Source organism: Salvelinus sp. IW2-2015, linkage group LG4q.1:29 (assembly GCF_002910315.2).
Source record: "Salvelinus sp. IW2-2015 linkage group LG4q.1:29, ASM291031v2, whole genome shotgun sequence".
NCBI lineage: Eukaryota > Metazoa > Chordata > Actinopteri > Salmoniformes > Salmonidae > Salvelinus > Salvelinus sp. IW2-2015.
In genome coordinates this window covers 39,888,373-39,914,636 of record NC_036842.1, presented here as the reverse complement: position 1 = coordinate 39,914,636, position 26,264 = coordinate 39,888,373, and the positions used below count along the sequence as shown (strand labels likewise).

General features: G+C 41.0%; 1 protein-coding gene across 1 annotated transcript; it reads right to left on the bottom strand.

The window, feature by feature from the left end:
* Positions 1–410: 410 nt before the first annotated feature.
* Positions 411–26,264, bottom strand: tsg101a (tumor susceptibility 101a). Its single transcript, XM_023984699.2, has 10 exons — positions 25,908–26,264; positions 25,477–25,564; positions 25,296–25,361; positions 24,866–25,029; positions 20,137–20,263; positions 19,419–19,476; positions 19,042–19,136; positions 3,745–3,947; positions 3,145–3,384; positions 411–2,939 (listed from the first exon to the last, which is right to left on the bottom strand). The coding sequence occupies exons 1-10, from the start codon at positions 25,947–25,949 to the stop codon at positions 2,850–2,852; spliced, it is 1,173 nt and encodes a 390-aa protein (XP_023840467.1). The 5' UTR covers positions 25,950–26,264; the 3' UTR covers positions 411–2,849.

Genomic DNA, 26,264 nt, shown 5'->3' with positions numbered 1-26,264 from the left:
CTACGTGTGTGCGCGCGTGCTATGCCTGTATGGTAGTTGTGTTTACATTTTAGAATTGTAGCTGTTTGAGGCAAGGTTTGACACATTCACAGATTAGGCATCTCATTCAATGAGGTGAAATGGAGGTCCCTGGTCTTTCCTCTCAACCGAGGTCAGTGGGTGGGATATCAATGCTAGGGTCCACATTATTACATAGCAGAACTAAACTGTAGAACTAAAACATGACAGTGTCTTTGCATACAACAACCATAGCCTGCTCTGGGTTATTAAGTCAGAGAGGAACCGTATAAAAAGTTAGACCAATGTTTGACTTAATGGTCAGCCTTACCAGGCAAATGATTTGGGGGGGGGGGGGGTGAAAAGGGTACACGTGTTTTAGATCCTTCACCAAAGTGAAACCCCCACAGGAGTAATTTTTGGCAAACCAGACTATTTTTATTGTGCTGATTTACATAAAATTTGACAGATAAAAAGAACAGATGGTCTATTGTTGAAAATGAAAGTAATCTGAAAACTACAGCATATCATACAATTCAAAGTGCATTTAGTCAAAGTTAATTTAAAAAGAGACCTGTCTACATACTTGATAAGTACATTTCTGATTAGTAAAAAAAAAAAAATCTATCACTTGTTTCTAATTCACAACCTTTATATAAATCGAAAGGGTAAAGACATTGATCTCTTAGAACAGCTGAAAACTTGAAATAAAACAGAAAATAAACAACTAAGTGAAGCAAGAGAAAAACAGTTACATTTTCCTTTCGACGCCTTTGAATAGAAACGCGTAGTAGAGTGACACATTCAAACATGAACATACAGACACTGTACAGGGGCTTAGGGGAGTCTTGAGAAACAATGGACATGATCGAGTGACCATCATGGTTCTGCTCATTAGGCACCAAACAGAAGAACGGACTAGAATTTTCCTTCTCCGTTGCGAAAACTTTGAAAACGTTGTCTATTGAGTGTCATAATAAGCACGACACAGCTCAAGGAAGACTGAAGGATCATCCTGAACAGCTAACGTGGAAAGCCGTTTCTCAATTGTTCCAGATGCCAATGGGAGCAATATTGACAGAATAGTCGAGATAAAAAAGTAGGGGGACAGGGAGCACAAGCCAGGGTCACCTGCTCACCACATTCAGCATTGATGCAGTTGGATATGGAACAAATGGCTGCCATTATTCATTTTAATACAACAAAAATGTAATTCAAGTTGTACCTCTAAAAGGTTTCCAAACCGTTTTGTGCCAACATGAACCCGACCCTGCTTTGAGAAAGTATGCTCCGACTAGATGAACCCTTGTCATTTCCTAAAAGTTTGAGTCTAGGGATGTAACGATTCAGAGACGCATCGGTCCTTGGTTCAAATGTTTAAGATACTTGTGCATCGGTCTGCAGGATCCCAAAGCAATCCAAATTAAGCATGCATCATATATTGGTCAGAAAATCAATTTAAGCAGGAATCGGTCAGAAAACCGATTCAAATCTCAAGTTAACTCATATTTTTTTTTACTCCAAAAATACCTCTTATCTGTTGTGACAATTGATGCTGCCTCTCCTTCCGTTCAGTAGCCTATCAAACTTTTATGCATGTAACTGTGTATGTGCTGTCATATAACTGTGGCATAGTGCGAGAGACAACTGATCACGCCAACAAAAGGCAGGCGTGTCCCTGTTCTACATCTGTGCACACCTTCAGCACTCAGATGCTTGCACAATGGCTTTACAATGTCAAATCATAGGCTTTATTAGTTGAGTGACAACCAATGTAATTTGCTGGGTCATTGTTACAAGAACATTGTGCTTTACCGGAGTTGTGTAGCCTACCGGAGTGGACAACTCACATCCAACTCATTCAGATTCTATTTCGAATGTTCAGGTTTTGGTAATTTTGCTTTCAACAGTCAGTGTATTTGGTCATTTTTAAATGAACACGGTAACTTCATAATGGACAGCAATCATTTTTGCGATCAACGGTCCAAACCATTTGCTTTTGAGACAGGGTAAAATCCAAAACTGCATTATATTAATTAGCTAAATGCCATGTTAATTTCTAAAGACACATATTTATATAGTACTAGCGCAAACATTTTCTTCAAAAATGACAAGTTAATCAGTGGGTAATGGTGATTTCTGATAAAGTGGAGGGGGGGGGACAAAAAGCAGAAATTGCCTTCCACACGTATTCTGATAGTGGGGTAGTAGATGCTCAGTCTTCCCTATTGCTCAGCTCAGGTGCCTACACACACATCGACTGACACACAAACAGCCACTCAGCTTAGAGAAGTCATCCCAACAGCAGCAGATATATCTTTAAAATTGAAAATTAAATGTGTTCATGCAACAACAACAAAAATTTAACAAAAAGGCATCATTCCTGCATCGTATCAGAGCCCATGTATCTAGAATCTTTCATGAGAGATGCACATCCCTAGTTGAGACGTATATTTATATCAGAGTGTAAGCTTTCCTTTACAGCGGGACAAGTAGCACAAACTCACACCAGCAACTGTCACACAATGTCAGAACACATACTCTCGAACCTCACGTTTGATACCACTCCAACTTTACAGTACAAAAAATTTCAAATAAATGCAAGAATTAATGTTGGCAGACATTTGCTCCATATCAAACTGCATATTTTCCACGATGGTTATCCAACTAGATGCATGTTTCGGAGATGTTCGAAACAAAAGAAATATGTTAGCTCTTTTCATACAATTTTAGGGCACGTCTTTTAGAGAGAAGAGGACAGATCGAGAGAGACAAAAAGACAAATATAAAGAGGAGGAGCTGTACAGAGGGAGAGACTGGGAGAAAGGGAGTGTGTGTGGGTGTCTGCGGGGTCAGTAGAGGTCACTAAGGCCGGCGGTCTTGCGGGCTTTCTGCATGAGGGCTCGCAGCTGGAACTGCTTTCGGGAGAGCAGACGCACATGCTGTAACAGGAGAGAAAGATAGAGAGACAGCGCGTTAGAGAAGACATACGAGGGCACAATGTCTAGACAATGTCTCCCCATGATCTTTATGAAAAGGTGTGCGTGTAGTGTGTGGTTTATGTGACTGAGTGCGTATATGGTTCACCTGTGAGTGTTTGTATGCGTGTGTCCGTGCATGTCTGCATGCGTGTTTCCCAACCCTCACCTTGAGGAACACCTCCAGGTCTATGACCCCGCGGCGCAGCGCCTCTCCCAGGTAGAAGATGGTGTCCTCAATGGCATTCTCCTCAGCGTACAGGTTGAGGATCTGCTTGTAGAGTGGCGCCGTGGGCACGATTACATCATCGATGTCGTTGTTCTCCGACTGGTTCTCCATCTTCTCCAGCGCCTCGCTCAGCTCCTCGTCCTTACGCTTCAGTAGGTCAATGTTCCTGTCCACCTCCGCCTTCAAAAAAACATATCAGAGGAATAAACACATGAACAGTACACCGCCCCCCAATGTTCCATTCCACCAAAGAATGAATTAAGCTCTGAAGACAGGTAATACTTGAGAGAACTTGGGGACTCACAGGTTATACTTGATAGAACTGGGGTGAAGAGAGGGGAGAGGCAGAATAATGAAATTAGAATGATTCCATTTCTATGGGCGGAATATTAGTTAGAAAGAGAGAATGAGCAAAGAGGGAATGAAAAAGAGAGCGAAAGAGAATGAGAGAGAGGAATAGAAAAGGACCTAGAGTCAAAGAGGAAAGACAGACAGCATAGAAGAGAAATATGTTGAATATATCCCCATATCCCCCCTCACCACTTCCTGGTCTAGCCGTGAAACCATCTCCTCCAGTTTCTGGTGTCCTTTCTTCAGGTCCTCCTCGGTCCTCTTCAGCGCGTCCAACTCGGCCTGCGCCCGGTCCATCTCCTCCTTCATCCTCCAACGAAGCTTGTCGCTCACCGCCGAAATCAGCGACGCACGGATGGTGTCCTCGCCAATGGTACCATCCCTACTGGGGCCTGGAGGAGAATGATTATATTTAGATAAGATTTTTTTAACAGCCTGTATTGGCACAATTAAACTTATTTACATAGCAAGTTCAAATGCAAATAAAAGGAGGAGAAGGATGGACAGGACAGGGAGGAGAGAAGAAGAGTAAACTAGCAAGACTCTACACTAGGAAATCTGTTCCACACACTATATTTGATAATTTATGCAAAAAGACATTTGCTTTTACACAACATTTACAATCCTTGCATCACAGTGTCCTTGTTTGTGATCTTATATGACCCTTAGGATTTCAGACATAAACAATGGCGGAGGCAGTTGGGATGCATTATCTTCGGGATGTTCTCAGATGTATATGGAATGACACCAGCAACATGTTAGATAGCATTAAAGTGACAGAAAGTTATAAAAACATGTTTCAATGCTAATGAGTTCTTGTTATTGTGTTGCTACTACCCTAAAAAAAGCTGAAAGACAGTGCCCAAGCTACAGACGAAAGCTTTTTCTTAAGTTTCACTTTCGCCTGGGAAAAGGGCCCACACGCTCTGATGGCTATCTCCAACTCAACATGATGAATCAGAAAAGAGCCACCGCTCACGATCACCCGGTAGGTTGTCCATTGAACTGCACTAGGACTACCAAAGCCTAGGACCAAGAGGCATGGAGAGACAGCATTTAGTTATTATGCCCCCAGCCACTGGAAAAGCCTGCCAGAGAACCTGCGGGGGGCCAAAACTGAGGACATATTTAAAAGAGATCTTAAAACACATCTTTTTAGCTTCGCTTTTCCTTAGGGTGCTTTTAATTCATTCAGTTGTCATTCTTGTTTTATGTATCTTAAGTTTGTTGTGTAGTAAATATTTCAGCTTTTATTTTCATAGTTTTTTTTCCTGTAAAACACATTGCGTTGCATTCCATGTCTGAAATGTGCTGTATAAATAAAGCTAGATTTGATACAGGTGATGGTCAGCCATTAAAGTGTATGGAGGTTATTTTCCTCATAAAACAAACCACAGTGTCAAAGTATTCCACCTAGCAGTCTTATACTCACTATATAACAGAATATGAAAACTGACTGTAGTTGTGGAATTTTCCAAGGTATTTTCTTTCGTGGAAACAAACTGTTTGCCGTGTTCCGACCTTTCGTCTAGTACTTGAGGAAGTATTAGAAATCTGCTGAAAAGAGAGATGCCTAGATACCATTGCTCTGTACAATATCAGAACTAGCAGGCTGGAGTCAGCAATTTGAATGTTATGATTAATCTCATAGTGAACCTCAAAATTGATTGGGGTGAACTGATTCGGTTCAGTCAGTTCCAGGGTTGCCATGTTGGCGGTTTCCCATAAAATTGGGCTACTTTGAAAACTGTTGCGGGTGAAAATGACGGTTCCAGATATTTGGGCTACTTCTAAATTTCACCACGGCCGCCAAGGTAGATTAATTTCACTGTTACCTGCTGCTGCTAACTATCAAGCAGTGAGGCAGGCTGTTGCGGAGCCAGTGAGTGGTGGGGAGGGAGGGCCAGAAGGATGTGCGTTTGTGTGTTGAGAGAGCGCTGTAGGCAGCTGAGTGAGTGGACAGCAGCACCAGCATGCACAAACTTCATGACAAGTGATGTGATATCAATGAACTAATAGCACTAGCTAGCTATATCTTTCTCCCTCGTGATAACTCCTCTTGTTGCGAAACATTCAACAACAAAAAAAGCATTTTGCGTGTCTAGGAAATGTGTGTGTATATAATTTTTTTCCATTTCTTTCCCCATTTTGGGGGGGGGGGTCTAGTTTTCAGGCCTTGTGGCCAGGTTGAGTGGTCAATGGGCTGTACATTTTTGCTAGACTTGGCAAAACTTGTCAGTTCAGTCAGTCATCCTACTGAGCCCTCCCCAGCTAGCTAGATCATGCTTGTGGCTAGAAACTTCAGTGAGAATTTTAAACTCGTCTGCCAAAGTTCCGTAGAAGTTCCGCAGAAGTAGACTATAATGAACATTTGGGCATTCTTTACAATGTAATCATTTGCTTTCGATTAAATTGTTTGCTCAGCTTGAAATTGTAGTTGGTTATGTAAACATTAACAGAACAGGCATTAAATGAACAAAACATGAAACTATCTTTTTACTACTTTATGCTGCCGCGCATAATGTCTCCAGAAATGATGATGAGGGCCGTCCTTGTAAATAAGAATTTGTTCTTAACTGACTTGTCTAGCTAAATAAACAGTAAAAAAAATAATATAATAATTAAATAAAAACAATATCCCAGCTGTGATGAAATTTCACCAATCAATCAGGAACCAATATACATAGTCAGTTAGGAAAGCTAAGGCTAGCATTTTCAAACAGAAATTTCCATCCTGTAGCACTAAATCCCAAAAGTTTTGGGACACCGTAAAGTCCATGGAGAATAAGAGCACCTCCTCCCAGCTGCCCACTGCACTGAGGCTAGGAAACACTGTCACCACTGATAAATCTACGATAATCAAGAATTTCAAGAAGCATTTTTCTACAGCTGGCCACGCTTTCCACCTGGCTACCTATACCAACAGCTCTGCACGATCCGCAGCAACTTGCCCAAGCCCCCCCCCCCCGCTTCACCTTCACCCAAATCCAGATAGCTGATGTTCTGAAAGAGCTGCAAAATCTGGATCCCTATAAATCAACTGGGCTAGACAATCTGGACCCTCTCTTTCTAAAATGATCCGCCGCCATTGTTGCAACCCCTATTACCAGCCGGTCAAACCTCTCGTATCGTCTGAGATCCCTAAAGATCGGACAGCTGCCGCGGTCATCCCCCTCTTCAAAGGGGGAGACAATCTAGACTCAAACTGTTAGACCAATATCCATCCTGCCCTGCCTTTCTAAAGTCTTCGAAAGCTAAGTGAACAAACAGATCACCGACCATTTCGAGGACCACCGTAGCTTCTCCACTATGCTATCTGGCTTCCGAGCTGGTCATGGGTGCACATCAGCCACGCTCAAGGTCCAAAACAATATCATAACTGCCATTGATAAAAGACAGTACTGTGCAGCCGTCTTCATTGACCTGGCCAAGGCTTTCGACTGTCAATCACCGCATTCTTATGGGCAGACTAAACAGCCTTGGTTTCTCAAATGATTGCCTCGCTGGTTCCCCAACTACTTCCCAGACAGAGTTCAGTGTGTCAAATCTGAGGGCCTGTTGTCTGGACCTCTGGCAGTCTCTATGGGGGTGCCACAGGGTTCAATTCACGGGCCGACTCTTCTCTGTACATATCAATAATGTCACTCTTGCTGCTGGTGATTCGCTGATCCACCTCTACGCAGACGACACCATTCTGTATACATCGGGCCCTTCTTTGGACACTTCACAAACCTCCAAACGAGCTTCAATGCCATACAACACTCCTTCCGTGGCCTCCAACTGCTCTTAAAATGTTAGTAAAACTAAATGCATGTTCTTCAAATGATTGCTGCCCGCACCCGCCCGCCCAGCAACACTACTCTGGACGGTTCGGAATATGTGGACAACTATAAATACCTAGGTGTCTGGTTAGACTGTAAACTCTCCTTCCAGACTCACATTAAGCATCTACAATCCACAATTAAATCTAGAATCGGCTTTGTTTTTTTGCAACAAAACCTCCACTCATGCTGCCAAACATACCCTCCCGCCTGACTAGCATCACTACTCTAGATGGTTGACTTAGAATATCTGGACAACTACAAATACCTAGGTGTCTGGTTTGACTGTAAACTCTCCTTCCAGACTCACATTAAGCATCTCCAATCCAAAATTGGAGAATCGGCTTCCTATTTCACAACAAAGCCTACATCACTCATGTGGCCTAACATACCCTCATAAAACTGACCATCCTACCGATCCTTGACTTCGGCGATGTCATTTACAAAATAGCCTCCAACACTCTACTCAGCAAACTGGATGTAGTCTATCACAGTGCCATCCGTTGTCACCAAAGCCCCATATACTACCCACCACTGCGACCTGTATGCTCTCGTTGACTGGCCCTCGCTACATATTTGTCGCCAAACCCACTGGCTCCAGGTCATCTATAAGTCTTTGCTAGGTAAAGCCCTGCCTTATCTCAGCTCACTGGTCACCATAGCTCCACCCAACCGTAGCACACACTCCAGCAGGTATATTTCACTGGTCATCCCCAAAGCCAACACCTACTTTGGCTGCCTTTCCTTCCAGTTCTCTGCTGCCAATGACTGGAACGAATTGTAAAAATCTCTGAAGCTAGACATATTGCCCTCACTAACCTTCAGCATCAGTTGTCAGAGCAGCTTACCAATCACTGTACCTGTACACAGCCCATCTGTAAATAGCACACCCAACTACCTCATCCCCATATTGTTATTTATTTTTTGCACCCCAGTATCTCTACTTGCACATCATCATCTGCACATCTATCACTCCAGTGTTAATGCTAAATTGTAATTATTTCAACACTATGGCCTATTTATTGTCTTACCTCCCTAATCTTACTACATTCGCACACACTGTATATAGATTTTTCTATTGTTATTGACTGTACGTTTGTTTATGTGTAACTTTGTTGTTGTTTATGTCGCACTGCATGCTTTATCTTGGCCAGGTCGCAGTTGTAAATGAGAACTTGTTCAACTGGCCTACCTTGTTAAATAAAGGTGAGAAAAAATGTTTGCTATCCAGCTAATGTTCGCTAGGTGACATAAGCCATGAAACTAGCCCCTGATCAGTTGTTCGACTAACGTGCCTTGTCAGGTTGCTTACTATCGCCAAGTGAGCGGCAGTAGCTCATCCAAATAATATTAGCTCTTTTCTCACTCACTGTTTCAACGTCAGCCCATCCAACAGCTCCAGATCGAACAAAGTGCATTACGGAGAGCAGTAACCCGTTGCACCAGGTTGGAAACAGGACGCAAGGAGCCCGCACATGTACATGTTTTGTAGGTGCTTCCAAATGAACTAAAGCTAACGACCGTACAGTATGAAGATAGGCAGAAACCCATAGAAATCCCAGATAACGCTTGTAGGCGACGTCATAGAGACCAGTTGGCTAGCTAAGCTCATGCACAGAAATACGTCATCAGTACTAATGGTCATTTCGCGCTGAATTGCGCATGTGCAGGCAGTCAAATCAAAAGCTATCACTCCAATAGCGTTTGACGAAAATTAAAACATGTCAATTTACCCTAACCTTGAGAAAGTGACAATAGTAAAACTAAAGACATTGGCTCGAATTTACGTTGTGCTTAAGATTGTGAAAATTAACAACTAAGGAAGAATTTCTCCCTTCTTTCATTCACTTCTCAAACCTGGTCTGCTTGGTCTGTTTCGCAAGCATTCCCCGGAAGTCTTGCGATGTTGCAGCTCTGGGTTTAGAAACTGTGCTAAAGCCATCCCTCACAAGACTTGTATATTCAGATATAAATGTACATGTCATTTTATCATGAAACACACAGCATAGATACGGAAAAATACCAAGTTAATAACTCCGGATTTCCCTGTTCAAACCCAAATATATCATACTTTGTATTAATCAATGACTTATTGACTTAAATCGTTGTGCAACATCACGGGTAGGCTCAGGGAAGCATCTTTCAGCTGGAAAAAGTGGATTTTTGTTGGTGTGGGCGTTTAAGTAGCACCATGCTTCTGTTGTTGCCAGCTAGCCAGAATAAACTAACTAGCTAGGGCTCATCAGGACAACTGACTAAACCGAATCCATTGGTCTACACTTAACTCTCAGCTACGCGACACATCAATTTGGGCACCGGGCCTGTCCATATAGTCTATCCCCTTTCACCCCTCCTCTTTTCCCCCTCTACCCCTGGTCTAAATAAAGTAGTAGGACAACATTTCCATAAGACACTGATATTTATAGTTAAGTGTATGAGTAAACTAGTCATAGATTAGCAGATAAGGGTAAATGTCAACCCAGAGGTTAAAAATAGCTGTGTCTGTGCTAAAGGGGGTTGTGACCACCACACCCCTTGACCTTTCGTCACCCGAGTCTGGTTACAGGGGCGACATTACAGACCCCAGCCAGAATGCTAGAGGTCAGGGTCAATTAAAGGTCAACAGAATGGCAGGCGGTATATGCTTCTTAATATAAACCCATTTGAAATAAGCCATTACACTTTGTTTATAAATCATGGCATTTCATTATTATTCAGGTTATTACCTTATACATATCAATCGACAAATTAAGAAATGCCAGGTTGGAGAGGCTCTGTTGCATTAACATATTGACAACAATAACGCATGACAACATTGTTATTATTTAAAAAAAAAATAAAGATATGCCTATCTTGTCCTTGTCTGTTGGCTTTTCTGCAAAATCAAAAATTCAATCTCATTTCGACAATCAAAACCACTCTAAGACCAATGGTGTTCTCCAACTTTTCCCGAAATAGTTGCATAAAGTCAAACCCTTCTACTCCGGTCATTCGATGGCAGTGGCATTAGCGTATGTTCTTCAAAGAGAGGATGCACTAATTAAATAATGTAGCCTAAGCTACTGAAAACAGGCCTTTTACAAGATGAAATCATGACAGGAGGGTTTGATTCTTATTATAAGAGATGGAGTCCAGACTTGCTACTTTCACACGCACACCCCGTAAAAATGACTCGTCATTCAGCGTGTTGGACACAAGAGCTAAAAAGTATTCTTCCCTTAAAACGTATTAGAAAACCTAGGCCTACCTTCGGCTTCCCGAAAGTAGGCTATAAGAACAAATTGACAAGGAAAGTATGAAGGGGAAACAGCTATGCAATATTTGAAGGTGAAATTGACAATCATTGAAATGATACAAAATACACACAACATGTCCATAGCCTATTTATCAACGTTGATTAGTCTATAAATTAAGAAAATATACTGTAGTTCTGAATGCACAACACAACTGCTGACTACTGTTGTCAGCGGTTGTGGTAAATCGTTGAGGTCTGTAGTCGTGTGGTGGTGGTTCAGTAGTTTGTAATTATGAGTGTTCTGCACATTTTAAAGTTGGTTTGTAGTGTGTATCTTAAAAAGTAGATGTACGAACAGCAGTGTTTCAAAAATGGCATATTTTGGTCACCATAGACCTCCATGTAAAAATAGTTCAGCATGTTTAAGTGCTTATATTTCAAAAAAGTATTACGAGTATCAAAAACAAAAATGTAAGCAACTCAAGTTAGACCTCTGCATGTTATAAGGTTGTAAGTGTAGGTTGAGTAAAAGCTGTAGGAGTAGTGGTGGGAATAATACATTGAAGAAAAATATAAAACGCAACATGTAAAGTGTTGGTCCCATGTTTCATGAGCTGAAATAAAAGATCCCCCCCCCCAAAAAAAATGTAATGAGCGCTAAAAGCTTATATCTCAAAACGTGATCACATACCTGTTAGTGAGCATTTGTTCTTTGCCAAAATAATCCACCCCCCACCGGTGTGATTAGCATCGCTGAGGGTTTAGAGCTTAATTAAGGTAGTCAGCTCGTACAAGTATTTAGGACTATGGCTAGACAGTACACTGTCCTCTCAGCACATATCCAAGCTGCAGGCTAAGGTTAAATCTAGACTTGGTTTCCTCTATTGTAATCGCTCCTCTTTCACCCCAGCTACGAAACTAACCCCGACTCAGACCACCATCCTACGCATGCTAGATTACAGAGACGTAATTTATACAGTGCCTTCAGAAAGTACTCACACACCTTGACTTTTTGTTACGTTACAGCCTTATTCTAAAATTTATTAAATCGTGTTTTTTCCTCATCAATCTATACACAACATCCCATAATGACAAAGCAAAAACAGGTTTTTGGAACTTTTTGCAAATTTCTAAAATAAAAACTCTATCACATTTACATAGGTATTCTGACCCTTTACCTCAGTACTTTGTTGAAGCACCTTTAGCAGCGATTACAGCTTTGAGTCTTCTTGGGTATGACGCTACAAGCTTGGCACACCTGTATTTGGGGAGTTTCTCCCATTCTTCTCTGCAGATCCTCTCTAACTCGGTCAAGTTGGATGGGGAGCGTCGCTGCACAGCTATTTTCAGGTCTCTCCAGAGATGGTCGATCGGGTTCAAGTCTGGTCTCTGGCTGGGCCACTCAAGGACATTCAGAGAATTGTCCTTTAGCCACTCCTGCATTGTCTTGGCTGTGTGCTTACGGTCATTGTACTGTTGGAAGGTGAACCTTCGCCCCAGACTGAGGTCCTGAGCACTCTGGAGCAGGTTTTCGTCAAGGATCTATCTGCACTTTGCTCCGTTCATCTTTCTCTCAATCCTGACTAGTCTCCCAGTCCCAGCTGCTGAAAAACATCCCCACAGCATGATGCTGCCACCACGCTTCACCATAGGGATGGTGCCATGTTTCCCCCAGATGTGACGCTTGGCATTCAGGCTTGAAGAGACCAGAGAATTTTGTTTCTCATGGTCAGAGTCCTTTAGGTGCCTTTTGGCAAACTCCAAGCGGGCTGTCGTGTGCCATTTAGTGAGGAGTGGCTTCCGTCTGGCCACTCTACAATAAAGGCCTGATTGGTGGAGTGCTGCAGAGATGGGAGAACCTTCCAGAACCTACCATCTCCAGAGGAACTCTGGAGTTCTGTCAGAGTGACCATCGGGTTCTTGGTCACCTCCCTGACCAAGGCCCTTATCCCCTGATTGTGCAGTTTGGCCGGGCAGCCAGCTATAGGAAAGGGTCTGAATACTTGCGCACATAAGGTGTTTTTTTAAATACATTTGCACACAAAAAATGTAAACTGTTTTTGCTTCGTCATTATGAAGTATTGTGTTTAGATTGATGAGGAAAATAAGGCCGTAACGTAACAAAATGTGGAAAAGGTCAAGGGGTCTGAATACTTTTTGAATGCACTGTATATCTTGATTACTTAAGAATTCAACCCCCAGAGCCAATACATGTTAGGCTTACCTTTGGTAGTGATTATAGCTGTGAGTCTTTCTGTGTCAGTCTAAGAGCTTAGCACAACTGAATTTTACAATAACAGCATATTATCCTTTTAAAAATAATTCAAGCTCTGTCAAGTGGGTTGTTGATCATTGCTAGACAGCCATTTTCACGTCTCGCCATAGATTTAAGACGATTTAAGTCAAAACTGTAACTAGGCCACTCAGGAACATTCAATGTGAACTTGGTAAGCAATCCAATGTATATTTGGCCTTGAGTTGTTATTTTCTGAATTATTCTCCCAGTGTCTGTTGGAAAGCAGAAAACCAGGTTTTCCTCTAGGATTTTGCCAGTGCTTAGCTCCATTACATTTATTTTCATCCCAAAATAAATAAAAAACTTTGTCATTGCCGATGACAAGCATACCCATAACATGATGCAGCCACCACCTTGCTTGAAAATATGAAGAGTGGTACTCATTAGTGCCTTATTGCAAACAGGATGCATGTTTGGAATATTGTTATGCTGTACAGGCGACCTTTTCACTGTCATTTAGGTTATTATTGTGGAGTAACTACAATGTTATTGATCGATCCTCAGTTCTCTCCTATCACAGCCATTCAACTCTGTAACTGTTTTAAAAGGCACCTTTGGCCTCATGTTGAAATCCCTGAGGTTTACTTCCTCTCCGGCAACTAGTATTCCCGAGTGGCGCAGCGGTCTAAGGCACTGCATTGCAGTGCTAGATGCGTCACTACAGACCATAGAGCAGTACACAATTGGCCCAGAGTCGTTCGAGTTAGGGGAGGGTTTGGCCGGGGTAGGCCGACATTGTAAATAAGAATTTGTTCTTAACCGACTTGTCGAGTTATAAATATTTAATAAAAAAGAAGTTAGGAATGACGCCTGAAGCTTGTAATGACTGGGTGTATTGATACACCGTCCAAAGTATAATGAATAACTTCAACATGCTCAAAGGGATATTCAATGTCTGTTTGTTGTTTTACCCATTTACCAATAGGTTCCCTTTCCAAAGCATTGGAAAACCTCCCTGGTCTTTGTGCTTGAATCTGTGTTTGAAATTCACTGCTCGGCTGAGGGACGTTACAGATGATTGCACAGCTGATTCAAATAATCAACTCATCAGCAAGCTTTGATTATTTGAATCAGCGGTCTAGTGCTAAAGAAAAAAACATACCGTGCTCCCAGGGGGGGGGGGGGCACTCTTCCAATCATGGACACTCTTCCTGACACTTGAGGCTGCTTCGCGTGATTGTTGTGTCCCTTTTTTGCCCTTTGTGCTGTTGTCTGTGCCTAACATTGTTTGTACTATGTTTGTGCTGCTACCATGTTGTGCTGCTGCCATGTGTTACTACAGTGTTGTCATGTTGTTGCCACCATGTTATGTGGTAATGTTGTATTGCTGCCATGTTGTGTTGTCTTAGGTCTGTTGTGGTGTCTATCATAATGTGTGTTTTGTCCTAAATGTTTTATCCCAGCCCCCAACCCTGCAGGAGGCCTTTTGCCTCTTGGTAGGCAGTCATTGTATATAATAATAATTTGTTAATAATTGACTTGTCTAGTTAAAGATTACATACAAAAAAGTTAAATAAAAACAAGTCACGGGAATCGAACCCACTATCCTGGCATTGCAAGCGCCATGCTCTACCAAATGAACTACAGAGGATCACCATATGGGTAGTTGACAAGTGCACACTTCAGGAAAAACTATAGAAAATTGAGATGCAAAGCCAGAAGGGAGTTCCAACCCTCCAAGAGCCCAAACATATAAATAATGTACTGTTCTCTACATTACTATCATAAACTATTATTGTCTGTAGAGATAGCCTTGAATTGTATATCTTGTCTCATACAATCATTGGATCCTGTAGGTGCTGGGTAGAGATATGAGGGGGAGACGGTCTTGACCCACTCCTTAGATCTTTTGGAAGAACGCCCAGAATATGTTATATAAGTAAAGAATGGAGACGGTGCCGGTCTAATGTAGGAACCAACCCTATGAACCATGTCTATGTAGCTATTTTTTGTATAGCCGTATATAAGAGAACGGAACTGCCCCGGTAGAGCTCCTGACAGACGTGTTCCTCTTGATGCTTTAAGTTTGTTAGAACCTCTCCGGCTTACTGATAAAAAAGGATACATTTAACTTTTACTTGGTACTCATCCCGGATCCGGGAGCACCCCCCACAGTAAAAAAGCTGACTAGCATAGCCTAGCATAGCGTCACAAGTAAATACTAGCATCTAAATATCATTAAATCACAAGTCCAAGACACCAGATGAAAGATATAGATCTTGTGAATCCAGCCATCATTTCTGATTTTTACAGGGAAGACACAATATGTAAATCTATTAGCTAACCACGTTAGCAAAAGACACCACTTTTTTTACTCCACCAGTTTTTTACTCCATCAGTAGCTATCACTAATTCGACTAAATAAAGATATATATAGCCACTAACCAAGAAACAACTTCATAAGATGACAGTCTGATAACATATTTATGGTATAGSATATGTTMTTTTAGAAAAATMTGKATWTTTCAGGTATAAATCARAGTTCTACATTGCAGCTGCAATCTGAAATAGCGTTGGAAGCAGCCGGAATAATTACAGAGACCGACGTCAATTACCAAAATACTCATCCTAAAACATTTCTGAAAAATACACAGCCTACAGCAATTGAAAGACACAGATCTTGTGAATCCAGACAATATTTCAGATTTTCTAAGTGTTTTACAGCGAAAACACAATATATCGTTATATTAGCATACCACATGAGCTAACATCACCCCAGCATTGAATCAAGGCAAAATGGGCGATAACGTTATCGCCACCAAAATATATTAATTTTTTCACTAACCTTCTCAGAATTCTTCAGATGACAGTCCTGTAACATCATATTACACAATGCATATATAGTTTGTTCGAAAATGTGCATATTTAGCATCACAAATCGTGGTTATGCAATGTAATCTGTCAAAACATGGCATGCATTCTGGCCGGCGCCATCTTGGAAAGGCACCTAAGTTTACGATTATTTATCGATTAGATTGACWAAAAAAATACAGGTTGGACAGCTAATGAAAGATGCATTGGTTATTAATGCAACCGCTGATTTAGATTTTTAAAATTTACGTTACTAGACATACATTGTGAGTTACAGCCAGACTAGTGCCTCAAAAAATGGCCGACAACTGCGTTTACATTTTTCCACATAAATATGGAATAAAATCATAAATAGCTCTTACTTTTGGACGAGCTTCCATCAGAATCTTGGGCAATGTGTCCTTTGTCCAAAAGAATCGTTGCTTTGTTGTAAAACGACCTCTTCAACTTCGGAACTAGCAGCTAACGATAGCTACACGGCACACACATGTCCAAATCCTCAAACGCAATACTAAGGAAATTCCGAAAAATAGCAATATACTCGCATAAACTGATATAAATCGGTTTCAAATAACTTCGTTATGATGTTTCTAACACCTATATCGAATTAAATCACAGACGTATATATCTTTGGTCAATAACGAGAGCTTTTGAGCATGCCATTCTGATGTCCTCTCTTGCGCCTTGGCGAGCGTCGAAAAGAAGGGACATCTCACTCCATTGCCTTTTATAAACTCTGAGAAACACGTAGAGACACCATTCCACTTCTCATTGGTTACTGACATCCAGGGGAAGGCGGGTGCAGTTCATTTCGATCCATAGGGCACACACAGAGTTTTAAACTGATCCGAGATCAGAGACTATTTTTCAGACCTTCGCATTTCCTGTCATGGATTTCGCTGCAGAAAGAGTTCTGGTTCACCCACAGACATAATTCAAACGGTTTTAGAAACTAGAGATTGTTTTCTATCCAATAGTAATAATAATATGCATATTGTACGAGCAAGAATTGAGTACGAGGCAGTTTAATTTGGAAATGTAAAAAAAAGAATAGTGCTAACAGCTCCCCCTATTGACAAAAGGTTAATTAATAATGACCTCAGGGGTCTCTGGTGGTAATTTCCACAACACTATAGGTAAGAGTTCAGGTGGGCCTTCTTGCTTCAGCAAACAAAGGAAAGGAGGTCAACAATGACAAAAATCACAAGAAGGCCTTATCAAGAAAAACTTCCAAATGGACTAAATTGAGGCAGAAAGGAGTTGGAGCACTCAAAAATGTATACTCTACCTTACTGGGCTGAACTATACTCTACTGTATTGTACTTCACTGAACTATCATGTACTGAACTATAATAGAGTTTACTTGTTGTTTCCCCATTTAAACTGGTCCTTGGTCTGAGTCTCAGAAAGTCTGTCTGGGGCTGGATCTAAAGGGATTCGGTCTTGACTTCATCTCTGGTAGTCACACCAATTTTATACTTTTGAATCCATCTGGGTAGTGGACAACCACACACTTCAGGAAACATTATAGAGTATTGAGATGCATGGCCAGCAGGGAGCTCTATTCCCTTCAAGAGCGACTTGAAATGTCAAGCCCAACCTAACTCAATTTCCTTGGCTCACAGCGGTCATGACTTTTAAGATATTAACTTAATTTATAATGAATTGAAAGATCTTGGTCTATAAATACTGTATAAAAAGTTTGAGAATTTGGTTTAGGGGTTTCTGAGGAGATGTTTTTATTTTTTATTAATTACAACCTTTTCAAAATGCCAGATGATCCATCATGGTGATGTCATCAGTCCTAAATGCAAATGTGTCCATTGGGTAGAGAGGAACCTCTGTATCAAATTCAGAGACTAGGTCAAATGAGAAGGTAGGGCTGACTTTAAAAATAAAATAAAAGTTGTTTATTGCGCCACCGTTTGGCTGCCACGAGTAACCAGATGTATTTGTGCACCAATTTAAGCAATCCCACCAAGTTGTCTCTGTAGGTCTTACCATTTAAGAACTATAGCACTCCAAAAATGGGAAAACAATAATAATGCTTACAATTATAATAGGTTTCCAGCCAAATGTTCCCTAATTATTTGGCCCACTGAACAAATTTTAAGCAGAAACTTGAACATTGTGAGAATTTTGTGCAACTTCCGGCGCAGGTTTACAGTGAACCTTACAGTTGTGGCTATTTGTGCAGAATGTAGGCCTACCAACAAAGCCAATGGAGCAAATCCCATAACATTTTCACATAGAAATCAAAACTATGATACAGCCATGACTAACAGTAGTAGGGAGGGGGTGAGGATGACCACACACCATAGCAGTCACTATGTGGTGTTCAATGCAGGCCTACATTGCATGAGACTTAACTTTTTTACATTATGAAGGGCTTGACATTAATTAATGATTTTTTACTTGGGTTTGTAACACCATGTGCCAAATAGGTGACTGTAAATTGCATTGTATGATGCAAGAAACCACTTCACAAAATAAAATGTATTATTACTATACAGAGAATAAGACAAAGTAGGCTACCGTAAGTAGGCTAGCCTGTCTCAAAATACAACACTGCCCCTTTAATTAAGACGAATGGCTTTTCAAAGACCGCTTAAAATGTAGCCGACATGTTTGTGCTCTGCAGGAGGCACCTATACTTATCTATAACAAGGCTAATAACTAGCCAACTAGCAAAGAATATGAATAAATGTGCACAAGCGTGGCTCCGGCCTCTGATCTGAAAAGCGCATGAGCTACCCCCGCCAATAGAATCCTACTCCGTTGTGCACTGGCTCTGCCTGCAACAAAATCAGACTCAATCTTGCAAAGTTAGATTTGTTTTGGTTTGTTGCATTGAAAAGGGGCTGATATAATGTTGATTTCGATCACAGAAAAAAACATTGATCTATATGGTGCAAACTAATGGGGCGAACTCAGTGAAGTACAATCTCTTGCGTCTCTGCGCAGCATTGCATTTATTCAGCGCGGCAGTACCGGAGGAAGTGCGCACTCACAAGCAGCTTAGAGGGAACACCTAATAAGTAATTGAAGTATGAAGTATGCTTCAAAAGCGCACTCACAAAAAACGTTTTTTACGGATATTGTCAGGGCGGTCTTCATCCATAACCTTCGGTTACACGTCACAAACCTAACATTGCAATACAAGGCAGTGTTGGGACTTCATAATGGTGTCCAATATTGTGTATAGAAAACTTTTGTGATTCTCCTAGGGGTGTGTGCATTTTTCCCTTTGATAGTTCAATAGCTCCGATCAAGCCAGGCCTTGAGATTACAATATCCAGAAGGCAATGCCGTGTGATACATACCCACAGTGGAGGCAGGAATCTGGTTAGTGTAGTGTGTAGTACCAGCTGTGGCAGGATACGAGTTTGCACTAGGGTACTGGTACCCCGGATAGCCACTGGAGAGAAAACAACAAACCCTGCATCATCAACCAACAGCCATCTGTTAATCAAAGCTGGAAATCTTTTGAACTATATGGGGCACTGTAAGAGAAGAAACTGCTTCACTCATTTGTTTATTGAGTGTGATGATTCCACCAGACAGACATGCTTATGTGGCTGTGTTGCTTATGTAAACCCAAAGACAAACATGTCAGAACTGGTTTGATGAGATTGAGAGGGACTGGCTGTGAGAGGCAGAGTGTTAGAGGAAATTGTGGCCTTGAAGACAGACATCTTACCCAGGGTTGGGGTTTGGTCCGTACGAGGAGATCGCTGGCATACCTGGCATGTAGGATGCTGTGGATGGGAGGGAGGGATTGACAGTGTGAGGGTCAGATTACACATTGAACATTTCATCTCAATTTTCCATCTTTCACAATGTGCGTGGATACCATCTGGGGTCCAATAGGAGGTACTGCACGTGTTTGCAAGAACGATTCAGGGCAACATTTTAGTAGTGCAGAAGAATTACAAAGTGCAAAAATGACCATAAACCTCATTGTAATCTGGAGGCATGATTCAATTTGAAACATTTAACAATGTTCGAGACGACGATGTATTGCTCAGTTAAAAGTCGCTTGCTTATAATGCAGTTAAAGAAACGTTTGAATTTCAATTACAATGCAAGATGACGTTAACAGTGTTTTTGCACTATGAAAATGGCGCCCAAAGTCTCACGTATTATATGGAGAAACAGAGTTCATGTTTATGCAGAGACAAAATTCCCGTTATTACGATGACCGACCTATTCATACAGTGAAAATAACCGACTAATGCGATCCATACTGGAGTGTTTCAAAAATCATTCCTCGAAGACACCCAGACGTTTCACAACTATGTTGTAGGCCTGAACTAGCACACCCGATACAACTAGTTGAGGGCTTGATTAGTTGACAAGTTGAAACAGGAATGCTAGATCTGGAATAGAAACAATGTCAGACTGAACGGGTAACTTACGGTTGGGGGGTCCTGCAGCCTGGAAGGCCTGGTAGGGGGCCTGTGTGGTAGGGCGGGAGAACACAGGGGGCTCCTCCCCAAACACCACGATCATCACCTGGATCAGACCATACAGGTCCGACTGGGGCTGGGAGGAAGAGAAATCAACAGAAGTACAACATAACTTTATTGTCCATATGGAAATGGACAACTGTGACAGGCTTCACCTCATACAGATAACATGAGCTCATTTCATCACGCTTAAAGTAGGGCTAACATTCCCCCTAGTGGCACTGGTGCCACTAACCTTGATGGCACCAGCCCATGATTTGTAGGGCACTATAAAAAATTAAATAAAAAATAAATCACAAACAACTAAATTGGATGTTCTACATCCACAACAATACTTAAACCACATCGGGAGACAACTTTTGAGGTCTGGGAAATTATTTTGAAATGTAGATTTTTGGGCTTAGTTTACTTCCAGTGTGCACCTAGCAAGAGGCTGCTGTCTAGCAGAGTTTTTTATGATATTCTGCCAGGTAAGCATATCCTACTTAGTAGTCATCATTTAATTTAAGTTTTTGGAAAATCCTTTTCATCTACACAAAGTGGTAGACGTGCGCACCGCACAGACAGTGGAAATTCTTGTTGCCTCTTCAGAAAGTTGCAGGAAATACAAATAACTGATGCATTCTGTTCATGTCTTATGATGAACTTGAGCAAATTAATAAATGTTCAATACATTTAGTTGATTCCCTACTTAGTTCAATACGTTTGAATATTGTTGAATTCCATTTTAAAATGTCTAGATTCCATCCGCGTTCTCTGCATCACAGATTTTATAGGGCCCTAGATTGTGACACCCCAAAACATATTTTGCTGTGTCACACAATAAAATACATTTGACTCATCTTAGAAAGTCATTCGCAATGCTTTATTAAGAAGGATGTTAACCGTTACATCAGTTAGCAGGCGAAAATACACTTGACCTGTCATGCTAATCGATCTATAGGTTAATTTGCATGATTTGGGGGAATTTAATTGCCGCATGTATATTTCTGTTAGTCCTCATGCATTTTATTTCACACACACAGCATACATAGCCTAGTTTGAGGAACAGAATAGCCTACCACATGTCAGACAGCGCAAGAGTATCTCCTCAAAAAGCCTCTAGGCCACTGGAGTGAAACCTGCATTTGTAAGCCCAATCATTTCGCAACAAATAACAATGCTAAACACAATTGCGTGTTAAAAACTTGTGGCCACGATTAAAAAGGAGCTATTTTTATTTCTCAAATCACAGCACGCTTCTCATTCACCATTCGAAACCGTGCCAATATATCATCCAAACACCGGCTTCGAGGGCATTATCACTTTCATACAACAATTTATTCATACTATTTCATCCTTCCATGAGATATAGTCCTGACACAAATCTAAGGTTGCTACCCAAGCCGGCTGGTAGTTGTCTATCGGTTCGGTTGCCAAAGACGCGACTCAGTCATTCAGTTCTGTATCTATGGACACGACCCAGTCTAAAATGTTCCATTGCCATACTGGCTGGCAACGTTCTCATAGTCACGACAAACAGTGCAGCCAGAATAACAGCGAAGTGGCTGCATTTGCGGTTGTTCAAGCAGATTTCAAGTGACATTTATTTGGATGCATCCATAACAATGAACTAATGAGGCTCGATTTAACCAGGCACAGAAACTGTGCTCTCGTCAGGTCACTGTTGTTCATAGGAGCTACTCAGACACAGCTAACACAATCCCTTCAAACTAAAGCTGGAAAGACAGCAAACTTGCTGCATTTCATTTTGATTTTCCTGTTGTTTTCTATTGACATTTCTTTGTATACATCCAGAAAAATAATGCCAGCTGATTAATTATTTCAATTGTATGAGAAATGCTGCCTGCCTATTCCCGACTCCTGCCACAGTCATTACTATGGACAGCTGGAGATCGAATAGCAATATTGAAACAATGTTGCAAATGTTGCAGAGATAGACTGCAAGGTTTATACAAATTTCCGCTGTTTAAAACTAAATGTTAGTCTAAAAGAAATGTGAGATAATGTCTAGATGCTTTTTATAGTGGAGATCAAGTTGATAAATTGCCTGGCTGGGCTGATGAGACAGTGGATTGCGCAGTGAGAGGGAACAGAGAAAATAGGCTTTTCAAAGTCAGATTTAACCTGTGGTAACTTCTGGAATAAACACTGGCTGGAATGGATTAGACCCACCCGTTGTATAATAGGCTATAGCCTTTTGACTGTAATAAGATAGGCTTGCTATTGTTGCATGTTTGGATTAAGCTCATAATGAAAAATGTCCAGCCCTTGTATGCATACTATCATAGAGGAAGAGGCAAAGTGAGAGGTTTCACTCTCGCCAAAATCTGTCCAAATTATTGGGCCTGCCTTCCCGCCTTGGGACGACTCGCATTGTTAGGGCGGAAACATAAGCATCTCGTCATTATATACAGATCTCAGAGTACTTTCTGTTGGTCACATAATTTTACTGTCTGGAAAAAATGTAGCCGTTTGTTGACGGGTTAATGAGGGTCCGTTAGTCGGCAGCAAAATGTACATCCTATTAAGAAGTGTAATAGACTACGGACATGATATTCAAGAAAAACATTACATTAACACACGTGTCAAATTCATTCCACGGATGGCCGAGCGTCTGCAGATTACTAGGCCCTCCATTGAATGAGTTTGACACCCTTGATCTAAAAAGTCCAAGCAGGAATGCAAGATTCCAAAATATTTTTATATGTAAACCTAATCCAGTGATTGTCATGAATTTTCAGTTGACAATTTGACTATTTTTGTTATGTTACTGTCAAAACAGGGCACGTAAAATCTTTACGTGCACTAATATTATGTATAGGCCAAATTCAATTGGTACTAGTTCAGCACCCAAGGAAGTGGAAACGCAAAACACATTAGCTAGATCGCTAACTCTAAATATAACACCTACTGCTAGTGGCCATGTATTAATCTAAGAGTAAATGTAAGATCTCAAAAAAACTTTGCAATGACGCCTAGTGCACTCACTATGGCCGATGCGCAAATTTGTGAGCTCCGTACTTCAAACCCATATTAGATATCTTAAGAAAAATTGTTACTACAGAACACCGAGACACTCCTCTCTTTAATATAGACAACTAGTTGCTTCCAAAGTTGTGTTTTCCCCGCAATTGCATTTTTAAATGTTATACAATCACGAGGGGTACACAAGGGGGTTGAGAGAGTGCGAGGGGCTTGCTCATTACAGCAGCCGGCCCCAGCGAAACAGGTAGGCACACAGCAGCAGGTCAGAAACTTATTACAGGAACCATGAGGATAATGCACTTTTACTGTTTAAAAAAAATTTGGTTTGGTTTTATCTGCCCCCAAAAAATGGGAAGTTGAGGTAACCAGGTAGAATGTGCAGCTCGCACCAGTGCAACCAATTTAAAATAGTAATGGGGGGAAAAAAGAGTTACATATATATTATTTTGGAATATTATTTTGGGACGACGTTGTATCGATATTTATTCAAAGTATCGATTTGCTACTGTAGGTAGCGTTAGCTAGCGCTAGTCGGCTATACATGCTCAATCTTTTTAAATACTGAGCCAACATGTTTTCAGTACTTTTATTTCTCTGACTGATCAGAACACGTATAGAGAACAGTATGTTTGGAACATCAAATTGCAATATCGAATTGCAATACATATAGAATTGTGAGAATCGCAATACACATCGGCACCCAAGTATCGTGATATCGTAGCGGGAGGTCACTGGAAAGTCCCAGCCCTAACTAAAAATGTAACTCGCAAGCCAAGTTAAAGGGTTGCAAAATGTGACTAAATGGCCACAGTCTGGAGTCCTGTTAAAGGGGTAATCTGCGATTGCTACATAAAATGTTAGGCATTCAAATGAATGATATACCCTTCGATTCTTGAAGAACATAACTCATGAGTTATGCTCCCAAGTGGCGCAGCGGTATAAGGCACGACATCTCAGTGCAAGAGGCATCACGACAGTCCCTGGTTCGAATCCAGGCTGTCTCACATCCGGGGGATGATTGGGAGTCCCATAGGGCGGCGCACAATTGGCCCAGCGTCGTCCGGGTTTGGCCATCATTGTAAACAAGATTATGTTCTTAACTGACTTGTCTAGTTAAATAAAGGTTAAATAAAAAAATTAGCTTAGTTCAACTGTCATACCCCATCACAAACCAAAATATGCTAGCTAGTTTTACTCCAATGTTTGTAAACAACGTAATTGTAAACTAACACTGTATAGACTCAAACTATAATTTTTATATCATGGATGTTCAGTCCTTGCATCCAGTGGTCGGTTTATGAATTTGAGTGGTTACAATTGTGTGCCAATTGGCCCAGCGTCGTCTGGGTTAGGGTTTGCCCGGAGTATGCCGTCATTGTAAATAAGAATTTCTTCTTAACAGACTTGCCTAGTTAAATAAATGTTCAATAAATCAATACTCAAGGCCCATCCCTAAGCTTTTGCCCAAAACAGTGGTGGGGTGGACTATTATTGTTTGAACTGTATATTGCCCCTTTAAAGCAGTCCAACATTAATTTTGTGTGAAATCCATCAGAAACTAGGTACAGAGACATTGGTTCAGTAATAAATGAAGAGTAATACAGTGGGCGTCCCAAAAAAATTCACACGCAAAAAAACAGAGGTATAATATAGCCAATGCTAAAACACTGGAGACAACGCTGTTACTGACATGTTTCCACTCGTGCAGATAGGGCAGGTAGATCTTGCCGTTGGCGTCAATGTGTTTGCCTGTCTTGATCATCATGGCACTGGTGGGCTTCACAAAACAGATGGGAGGGTTGTATGGGTAGGTGTCCAGCAGCCATAGACACACTGGGATGTTATATACGTTTCCTAGAAGACAAGAGTATAATATATATATATATATAAATAAGGCCTTGTGAAACAGACAGTTCACTTGAGAAGAAAATTGCTCAAATAAATACTTTAATAGACAAAATCATATAACACAACATAAAATGTTTTGCAACAGACAATGGAAATGTGTGTTTCTTATTGGACAAGTCCAGGTAGTCCCGCTCTGTTTGGTGCCTATGAACACAACCCTTGTCATAACTTTTTTGTCAGATGATAGTGACATACACCCAAACTTATCCTACCTCTGTAGCTGACTGGCACTGTTCCTGTTAAGCTCACCAGAGTTCTAGTGGAGCCATCATTGAACACTGAGGACAGAAAATATCACTCAATAAAACAAATCAGACAAACATACAATAACACATAGATCATGTTTTGTGATATGGGCCACTGTGGTGAACCATGTACTGTACACATTCTTACCATATGAATCCATAACAGGCTTCAGGTCCTTGTACTGGGAGATGACGTTGGTTATCTCACGAACAGTCAGGTCCCTGTATTTGTATTGCTGAACAGTGGACATAGTGATTAATATTGCTGAATGTCAATGTCTTAACACTGATTGGTTCAGCCAGGTACCTAAGGTTAGTTAGTTAGTTAACGTTAGTTATCTGTATAGAAAACACTAGCTAGTTAACGTATGCTTATAGTTAGAGAACGTTATCAAACATACGTTATAAATCAGGTCTAACTGTCTAACCCTAGTTATTTGGTAACCGAGATATTTATCGTTAGACAAATATTTGTCGAGCTAGCTAACATTAGCTAGTTAGCGCGCTTAGCTAGCTGAAAGGCTAACAATGTTAATAAAAACAAATGTTTAGCTAACGTTAGGTAAAATCGTTGCTTACCTTGAGCATTTTCTTCAATGCGCCTTCGTTGACAACTGCCATGATTGATGGTGTAATATGATGTACTTCAGATAAACTACCTAGGTTCAGCTAACTACTGTAACGTTAACGTTGTTTATTTGAAAACGACAACTTGCTACCGTGAGCTGGCCCTCGGCGTATGATTCCGGTCAAAGAAAATACTAATTTCGACACGAAGAGTAGCGTGTATAATTGTTCTGTAAGCTAAACGTTAACTGTTTAAAAATATATTTCTGAAGACACAAAGGTATTGCAATAATCAGAAATAGCGATGAGATTCAAGGATCACAGCTGTAAGCAACAGCGTTTCGTCAGCAACAATAAAAAAAAGTACTT